Source organism: Primulina eburnea, chromosome 11, assembly GCF_022965805.1.
Source record: "Primulina eburnea isolate SZY01 chromosome 11, ASM2296580v1, whole genome shotgun sequence".
Taxonomy (NCBI): Eukaryota; Viridiplantae; Streptophyta; class Magnoliopsida; order Lamiales; family Gesneriaceae; genus Primulina; species Primulina eburnea.
In genome coordinates, this window is record NC_133111.1 from 35,761,887 (window position 1) to 35,771,840 (window position 9,954).

At 36.2% G+C, this 9,954-nt stretch overlaps 2 protein-coding genes across 2 annotated transcripts; both read left to right on the forward strand.

Annotated features, from left to right (window-relative positions):
- The first annotated feature begins 1,602 nt into the window (after window positions 1–1,602).
- On the forward strand, window positions 1,603–4,968 carry LOC140805573 (uncharacterized). The gene is made up of 2 exons (XM_073161836.1): window positions 1,603–3,409; window positions 4,028–4,968. The coding sequence occupies exons 1-2, from the start codon at window positions 1,603–1,605 to the stop codon at window positions 4,966–4,968; spliced, it is 2,748 nt and encodes a 915-aa protein (XP_073017937.1).
- A 172-nt stretch (window positions 4,969–5,140) lies between these two features.
- On the forward strand, window positions 5,141–6,079 carry LOC140805574 (uncharacterized). The gene is made up of 2 exons (XM_073161837.1): window positions 5,141–5,229; window positions 5,725–6,079. The coding sequence occupies exons 1-2, from the start codon at window positions 5,141–5,143 to the stop codon at window positions 6,077–6,079; spliced, it is 444 nt and encodes a 147-aa protein (XP_073017938.1).
- The last annotated feature ends 3,875 nt before the right edge of the window (window positions 6,080–9,954 follow it).

A 9,954-nucleotide genomic window follows, 5' to 3' on the forward strand; every position in this document is an offset into this window, starting at 1 on the left:
TTAATATCATAGCTTGATTTTGTTATGAATTATTATTGTGACATAAAATTCATTTAACATTTACATAAATATATATAAGTTATGTCGTATCTATCATTTTGTCTATTTATTGTTCCGATCGTTTGTTGAGACACGGAAAATTTCGGATTGTTAAGATCTATATATGTATATCCTTGTGTTATTGTGATCGATCGGCCCCCACTTACTGAGTATTTCACAAAATACTAACCCTTACACCTCTCACTCCCAGATAAGAATGAAAAACAAGTTGAAGAAGAAGAGCAAATGCATTTCTGGGGATGGTAACAAGGTTTCAGTAGATCAAGACATACTTTGGAATTTGGCTATCTTTTATTTTTACGTTGTTCGCTTCTGCACTCGTTTGTTAAGTTGATTACGTTGTAAAGACAATGTATGTTTTATGAAAATACTGGTTTGGTTGTACACTGTACTACGAGGCTTGTTGATTTACGATTGAATAATTGTAAAACAACTCCGGATGTCAACTCACCCCGGTATCGGGACATGACATTTAAGTGGTATCAGAGCCCTCCAGCTTCATAATCCGGCTGAGAAATTGCCATAGGAAATTTGACAGAGTCAGTTTTTGGCAAGAACCTAGCGAATTCCTACCAATGAACAATATTCACTATTCTTATCGTGACATCTGAAAATCGCAAAATTCTATTGTTGAAGCATCCAAAAATCACGTTTTGCCGTTTTTGGTAATAATCGTGAATATCATAACTCCTTGTTCTAAGCCTTTTCATTTGTTTTATTTCAGGAAATGGCTCTCCGTACTCGCGCTGAAATACCCAAACGTATGCGTGAACTCGCCCTTAGCGACCACGAAATTGCAATGGCGCATCTTAGAGCGCAACTTTACGAGGAACAACAAAAATATCATGATCAATTGTTAGCCAAAGATTTGGAATATGAAAATATGAAGAAGGAAAAACAAGAACTAGAAGATATCAAAGATCATCTTCAGGCTGACGTGCAAAGGTTTGCTTATTACCTTAACTCAGAAGAAAAACAACACGAAATTACCAAGAAAAAAATAGAGGCTTCCCAAACAATAGCCCTTGAAATGGATGGATTACGCCAACGAATGTTAGAGGAATCCCAAGCACTACAGTCTCAGATTCAACAGATGTTGCTAATGGAAAAACAACGCCGTCAGCAAGATGAGGCAACCATTCAAGAACTGCAGAATTCGGTGCAGAATTTGACTATGCAAAATGAACAGTCGCAGAATCATGTTCATCCTCCTTGAGGATGCCATCGTTATGGCATTAGAGCCGGAAGTAGAATCGGTAGAAGAACAAATGGAAGATGAAGTACTAGGAGATGGCGAGATTTTAGATGATTGAGTATTTAGTGTCGTGACTATTTGTAATAAGGATTGATAATTCATTTCCTTTCTTTTACTTCTTATCATTGTACTTCTGAAAACTTTGATTTGTATTGCTTTTCCTTTTCATTGGAATCAATAAAAAGTTTATTTGATCTATTCCTTGATTGATTTCATATTTGAGATAATTTTCAATATTTTTGTACATAATTATTCTAACCTCTTAGAAATTCTCATGCGTGTAGGAAATGGCAGAGAGACCCCATCGTAGCAACCGCAACCCGCGATATGCCAATCGCAACAATGATTGCAACAACAATAATAACGAAGATACACCACCACCAGCGAGAGTTGGCCTTAGCAGAGAAGATTTAATGGCCATAGCAACAATTATGGAAACAACCCTCCAAGGAATGAGCCATTTAAATACCAACACTAATCAGCCACCACCACCTCCACCACCGAATGAAATCAAACACCATTATGAATCTCTTCGGAGGAATCGAGCCCCAACGTTTGACGGAAACCCTGACCCAGAAGTTGGTCAAGGCTGGCTCAAGAATATTAAGACACAACTCCAATTGCTTGAAGTGCCAAATGAACTAAAAGTGACTGTGGTGACACCATTCCTAGAAGAAAAGGCGGCCATATGGTGGGAGACAATCTCAGCAAATATGACAGAAGTCGGACCAATCACATGGAAAAGATTTCGAGAAGCATTCTTGAAACAATACTATCCAGCAGAGTTGAGATTAAAATTGTTGAGTGAATTTGAGAATTTTACTCAAACCCCGGATATGTCTGTTGTGGAGTACACTTCTAAATTCAACTCCCTTGGAACCTATGCTCCTGCCATCATGGCAGATGATATACTGAAGATGCATCGTTTCAAACGAGGTCTGAACAGCCGTATCCAATCAGCTCTGTCAGTTTACCAACCCACAGGTTTTGATGATTTAATGGGAGCAGCCATTAGAGCTGAGACAGATATCAAGCGCCGAGAAGATGAAAATAAAAATAAACGACCTCTTACTGGACAATCTTTTCAAGGTAAACAACCAGTTAAAAGGTCAAATCAATCGAGTGGACCATTCAAGGGAACTCCTTCCAATTCAACTACGATATTCTCAAGCATAAAACTGTGTCCATTATGCAACTACCGACACATTGGAGAATGTCGAAGGCACACTGGTGCTTGCTTCAATTGTGAGAAGATGGGACACCGAATTGCTAATTGTCCTGAACCATTAAAGAAAATGACATGGTCAGACACTAATGCTACCCCCAACAAACCAAAGGAGAATAAGACCAATGCTCGTATGTTTGCCATAACTCAAGAAGAGACAGATGATGCAAACGATGTCGTGGCAGATACCATTATAATCAATAAAATTTCAGCTTATGTGTTGTTTGACTGTGGTGCCACACATTCATTTATTTCAAAGAGATTCACTAAGAAGTTAGGGGCTATACCAGAGATACTTGTTGAACCTTTTAGAATTGCTACTCCCACCAGTAAAACAATTGAAACACAAAAGATACATCGGAACTGCATAGTATATATCAATGAAAACACATTCAACGCTGAATTGATTCAAGTCAACATGGTGGAGTTCGACGTTATTCTGGGAATGGATTGGTTATCCAAGAGTCATGCAATAGTAGATTGGCGGCGTAAGATTATCAAACTCCGAACTCCAAGCCAAAAAGAAATCACATACCATGGCAAGGCTAAGAAACGTAAATCCCTCCTTTCTGCATCTCAAACCTGGAAAGCCATGAAGTCTGGAGAAATAGTTTATCTAGCAATGGTAAATGAAGTGAAAGAAGGAGTCGAGCTCAAGATAGAAGATATTCCAGTGGTACAAGAATTTTCATATGTCTTTCCAGAAGAGTTACCTGGAATGGTCCCGGACCGTGAGATAGAATTCGAGATTAACTTGGTACCAAGTGCTACACCAATATCAAAGGCACCCTATCGAATGGCTCCAGCAGAACTCAATGAGCTAAAAGAACAAGTCCAAGAGTTGTTAGACAAGAAACAAATCAGACCAAGTGTCTCTCCTTGGGGAGCTCCAGTCTTATTTGTAAAGAAAAAAGATGGAAGTATGAGATTGTGTATCGATTATAGAGAACTCAACAAGATCACAATCAAAAACAGATATCCTCTTCCAAGGATAGATGATCTTTTCGATCAACTCAAAGGAGCCACAATATTTTCCAAGCTTGATTTGAGGACAGGATATCATCAACTGAAGGTCAAACCAGAAGACGTTCCAAAGACAGTATTCAGAACAAGATATGGCCATTATGAGTTTACGGTAATGCCATTTGGATTGACAAATGCTCCAGCAGATTTCATGGATCTCATGAACAGAGTATTCAAGCCATTTCTCGACAAATTTGTGGTGATATTTATCGATGACATTCTCGTATATTCCCCAAGTGAAGAGGATCACAAAGAACATCTTCAACTGACTCTTCAGATGTTAAGAGAAAAAGAGTTGTACGCGAAATTCAAGAAATGCGAATTTTGGCTAAAAAGTGTGACTTTCTTAGGCCATATCATTTCAAAAGAAGGAGTACCTGTGGACCCTAAAAAGGTGGAAGCAATCACTGGCTGACCGAGACCTAAGACAGTAACTGAAATTCGAAGCTTTCTGGGATTGGCAGGTTACTATCGAAAATTTGTTGAAGGTTTCTCTTCAATAGCTACGCCTCTTACAAAACTCACACAAAAGAACTCAAAATTTAACTGGAGTGAGGAGTGTGAAAAGAGCTTCCAAACGCTCAAGGAAAAGCTTGCATCTACACCAGTACTGGTTCTACCCACTGAGGACAAAAGCTTTACCATTTACAGTGACGCATCAAAAGAGGGTTTAGGATGTGTACTCATGCAAGAAGGAAGAGTAATCGCATATGCATCAAGACAATTGAAGCCGTACGAGAAAAATCATCCTACTCACGACCTTGAACTAGCTGCGGTAGTTTTTGCCTTAAAAATTTGGAGGCATTATCTTTATGGCGCCAAATGCGAGATCTTCACAGATCATCAAAGTCTCAAGTATTTGTTCACACATAAAGAATTGAACATGAGGCAGAGAAAATGGATTGAATTGTTAAAAGATTATGATTTAACAATAAGCTATCACCCGGGAAAGGAAAATAAGGTAGCTGATGCTTTAAGTAGGAAAAACATGGGTAAAGTGATCCTAGCTTCACTTTCTGCACAACCATGCTTTCAAGAAACAATCAAGTTAAGACAGAATCAAGATCCTAATTTGACAAAACTTAAAGAACAAGTCAAAGAAAAGAAGTCACAATATCTTCATATAGACGAGAAGGGAGTTTTGTGGATGAAAGGACGATTGTGTGTACCAAACATCGAGAATCTTCGACAGGAAGTAATGTCTGAAGCACATAAATCAAAATTTTCGGTCCACCCCGGCAGTACAAATATGTACAAAGATTTAAAGAAAAATTTTTGGTGGAGCGGAATGAAAAAGGATGTAGCAGAATACATCTCTAGATGTCAGGTCTGTCAACAAGTTAAAGCTGAACATCAACGGTCTGGAGGACTTCTTCAACCCTTGGAAATTCCAGAATGGAAATGAGAACATATTTCCTTTGATTTTGTAGTAGGTTTACCAAAGTATAGGCAAAGTCATAATGGAATATGGGTAATCGTAGATAGACTCACAAAATCTGCACATTTTCTACCTGTCCGCATGAATTATAATCTGGAAAAATTGGCTACCATATACATGGACAATATTGTGCGATTACATGGAGTTCCGGCAAGCATTATGTCTGATAGAGATCCAAGATTTGTATCTCGGTTCTGGAAAAGTTTTCAACAAGCTATGGGGACTAAGGTTACTCTCAGTACAGCTTATCACCCTCAAACTGATGGCCAAACAGAGAGAACAATACAAACCCTTGAAGATATGCTACGAGCATGTGTTTTAGAATTCAGTGGTAATTGGAGTGAATATCTACCTTTAATTGAGTTCGCTTACAATAACAGTTATCATAGCAGTATTGGAATGGCTCCATACGAAGCTCTGTACCCGAAAATGTCGATCACCTCTATATTGGGATGAGGTAGGAGAGAAATCCATAACTGGACCTGAACTTGTCCAAGAAACCGTGGACAAAGTAACAATCATTAAAGAAAGACTCAAAATTGCTCAAGATCGACAGAAAAGTTGGGCTGATCTAAAGAGGAGACCAGTGGAGTTCACCGTTGGAGAAAAAGCTTACGTAAAATTTCTCCCATGAAAGGATCGATTCAATAAAGCTGGGAAATTACATCCTCGATACATAGGACCTTTTGAAATTTTAGAAAGAATCGGAACATTGGCCTACAGACTAGCATTGCCACCAGATATGTCAAGAATTCATAATGTATTTCATGTTTCACAATTGAGGAAATACATCCCAGATCCAAGTCATGTTCTTGAAATTGAACCGCTCCTGATGGAAAGTAATCTGAATGAAAAACTAAGATACGAAGAAGTTCCAATTCGAATTTTGGACACAAAAGAACAAGTATTAAGGCGAAACAACATTTCCTATGTTAAGATACAGTGGTCTAATCACACCGAAAGAGAAGCTACTTGGGAACTAAAAGAGAAGATGTTCGAGCAATATCCCTATCTGTTCGAAAATCAAGAAAATTCAAGTTTCAGGGACGAAACTTCCAATAAGGAGGGAGGAATGTAAGAATATGATTTATTATTATTAATTATTAGTATTAGTATTATATTTACTAGGTATTATGGAGTTCAAAACATTGACAAACATGAGCTCAAAACATTGACAAACATGAGTCCAAAACATTGAAAAACAATTGTGCCCAAATTTTTGACTAAAATAATTAAAATATTTTAAAGCATGCATAAATTATAAGAATTATTATCCAATCTTACCTATAAATATATGTTTTCAGAATGAGGGAAGACACGCCATAAACCTCTCAAACTAGAGCATGAATGAAGCTTGAACACCATCAACCTTTTCTTGAGTGATATTTTCGAGCTAGAAATTCTGTTAATTTTCGAGAGAAACTTCCAGTCCAATGGTTTAATAAAATCTAATCTCCACCGTTCATATTACACTTTCATATGTTTTAAACATCATATCAAAATTTCAGCCTCATCCATACGGTCAAATTTTGTGAAACCCTTCGGCAAGAAAACTGCTCGGATTCCAAACGAGTTTAGCTAATTTACGGATTTTCGGACTATAAATTCCAGCTTGTTTCTTCCGTAATTTTGGAACACCTTTCTGTAAGTGGGCTTATGTTTTAAAGTATTTAAGTATGTTTTCGAAAATTCGATCGACATGATATATTCCTTCGATTTGATATATGAATATTTCGTTTCGATAAATTGTTAAGCATGTTTAAATCAATTTCAAGTGCATGTTCCTTTCATTTCAAAATTTTGTTGTCTTCGTTTCATGTTATATTTTAATATATATTCTTAAACACAAAATTGGTGTATTCTAAGAATTATGTTTAAAGGCACTGTTATGATTCAAGTTAGAAATGATAAAAAAGGAAAATTTTCCTAAAACATGATAAGATATGACAAGTTTATGGCCCTGGTGCGGTGGGTAAAAATAACCGATATATGGCCTCACCCCTTAGAGGAATTACATATAGGGGAATGATCAGTAACACCATGGATAATAAGATGAAATAACAGTGCAATACGAATAATATATGATATGTCTATATGCATATGATAAGTTATGTTTGCTCATTGTTAATATCATGGCTTGATTTTGTTATGAATTATTATTGTGACATAAAATTCATTTAACATTTACATAAATATATATAAGTTATGTCGTATCTATCATTTTGTCTATTTATTGTTCCGACGTTTGTTGAGACACGGAAAATTTCGGATTGTTAAGATCTATATATGTATATCCTTGTGTTATTGTGATCGATCGGCCCCCACTTGCTGAGTATTTCACAAAATACTCACCCTTACCCCTCTCACTCCCAGATAAGAATGAAAAACAAGTTGAAGAAGAAGAGCAAATACATTTCTGGGGATGGTAACAAGGTTTCAGTTGATCAAGACATAATTTGGAATTTGGCTATATTTTATTTTTACGTTGTTCGCTTCCGCACTCGTTTGTTAAGTTGATTACGTTGTAAAGACAATGTATGTTTTATGAAAAAGACTGGTTTGGTTGTACACTGTACTACGAGGCTTGTTGATTTACGATTGAATAATTGTAAAACAACGCAGGATGTCAACTCATCCCGGTATCGGGACGTGACAAATGGTACATTTCAATTGTCGTTTATTTGTCATCATTTTTGTAGTTGTAATGGTTTTTGTGAGTAAACACAATTTATTTTCTTCAATCCCATTTTCAATACACAAATGGATTTATAATGTTGTATGTTCGTAATAGGATTGTGATTTGCGGAAAGAACCATCGGCCCCATAAAAGACATCGAAAGTGAAATAGTTGAAGAGGGCACAAAGCAAAGTTTAGGAATGCGATTTGCGGAAAGAAGCTTGAATTTACGGCAGAGAATTTGCTCGGACAAACACCATTTGCACAAAGAAAGTTGAACAAAGTAATATTCTTGATTAAATCCAATTTATGGTTTTTTTGTTAATAAATTTTGGTGCATTATTGTGAAATTGAATTTAGCTCATTATTCTGAAATTGAATTTTGTTGTTTTGACCGAATACGTACATTAATGTACATGATTTTGGGAACTATTTTTGTTTAACTGAATGTGTTAGTTTAGAGAATATGCTTGGAATGATAGTTATGTGAGATGAGTTCAGATTGTAAAAATGAGTTTGTTTTGATTTATTTTGACAGAATGTGTTTGTTTTGGTTTGACAGAATGAGACTGATATTTGATATTAGTTTCCGCATATAAGATCATTATTATGTTTCCACATGTAAGACCATTATGTACTGTCATGAGATATTTATTTGAGATTGGTTGTTCATGTTTGTACAAACTTATTTGTCTAATTTCGTGAGTTATTCGTGTCAATTTACCGTGACATTTTTTGAGTTATTATTCGTGTCTAAGATTGTAATTATTTTTATGTGGATTAGAACGGCAAAGACTAAAAAGAAGAGTAAATAAAATACGGCTGATAATGATGGAGATATTAGACCCTCTGTTAAAGAGGGTTACTCAAGGTATCCGGCAAAAAGGTTTTTAGCCGTGATGGATCAATTGGTTCCTAAATTGGGTGAGTTACAATTGTAGAGGATAGAAGCTTCACCCCTTGCACCTTGGTTGAAGATCCAAAAGCTTTATATAAACACATCAAGAGTCTATTCAATGCTTAAACGCTTTGAAGTAGAGACATGCAACTTTTGTTTTGGAAGCAATAACATGGTGCATTCACTCTGAGGGAATTCTCTATCGTTATAGGGTTGTCGAGCGTTGGTCAACCTGTTAACATCGATTTAAAGTTGGGTTTAAACTTCCTTGAGCGTCATTTCAAGGGAGTGAACTGTGTGCAGAGAAATGTCATAACAGAGAAGTTTTTTGAGTTGGCCGGGAATGAGTTTGAGATTGATGATTTGTTCAGATTTTTTTATTTTGCTGCTTTTTAGTTGTGTTATATTTCCTATTAGTAATTTTGGAACACCAAAGTTTATTTTCCAATACTTGGACAATTTGGAAACTTTTTTTGGAAATGGTTGGGGAGATGCAGCCTTTAGGTTTTTGCGTGATGAAATTGAAGATCATCTTAGATTCTCGAAAGTGAAAAAAATGATAAAGTATATGGGAGGTTGGATAGTTGGATTGATGGTATTTTCTTTCTCTTTTTCAAGCTTATATATGTTATTGTTGGTTGTAGTAAATGCTAATCATTTTAATTGTATAGGCTTGGGTGTATGAAAGAGTTCCTATACTTGGTGAACCTTGTATTTTACATTGCTTTTCTCGTTTATTCAAGTGGGGAAAGAGCAAGATTCCCGTGAATCCTAAAGGCGTAGAGGCTATATTAATAGCGGTGAGATAAAACAAGGTTTGCGCAATTTAAACTACATCATCCTATGGTTTTGTGTACATGCATTAATAAAACTAAAAATTTGTCTGTAATGTTGTTAGATTGTGTCGATCAAACCATTCGAGGAGGAATAAAAACTCGTTGATGAAATAGAGAGTATATTTTCAAGTTCAGTCTCGATACAATGATCCAGAATTGTTGGATCAGATAAAAAGGCTTGAAAATGAGATTAAAGTGTTGAAGGAAAAAAATGAAGTGGTTGAAGATGATATAACCCGATTTGTCTTGAAGGATGCGACACATATGTATGATGAAGGTCATACCGAGCAAGATGTGAATGGACATGTTGATTCTGCAGTTGAAAGTTTGAATGAAGTGTTTAAGAATAAAGTGAAAACGAACACAAAAGACAACATTAAAGTGGAGAGTTACGTGAGAGTGGTTGTGGACGAAGTGGAAATCAACACAAATTCTGGAGACAACTTGCACATAGGTACTGACATTGGAGAAGGGAAAGAAATGATTATTTATAATCCAAAATCATCTAGTTGTGAAGACGGTTAAAAAAAACAGATGTCACA

Coding starts and splice junctions, on each gene's coding strand:
- LOC140805573 (XM_073161836.1), top strand. CDS start 1,603: ATGGCAGAGAGACCCCATCGTAGCAACCGCAACCCGCGATATGCCAAT. Junction 3,410..4,027: donor CAAGAAACAAATCAGACCAA/GTGTCTCTCCTT, acceptor TGGGATTGGCAG/GTTACTATCGAAAATTTGTT.
- LOC140805574 (XM_073161837.1), top strand. CDS start 5,141: ATGGAGTTCCGGCAAGCATTATGTCTGATAGAGATCCAAGATTTGTAT. Junction 5,230..5,724: donor AACAAGCTATGGGGACTAAG/GTTACTCTCAGT, acceptor ATTGGCCTACAG/ACTAGCATTGCCACCAGATA.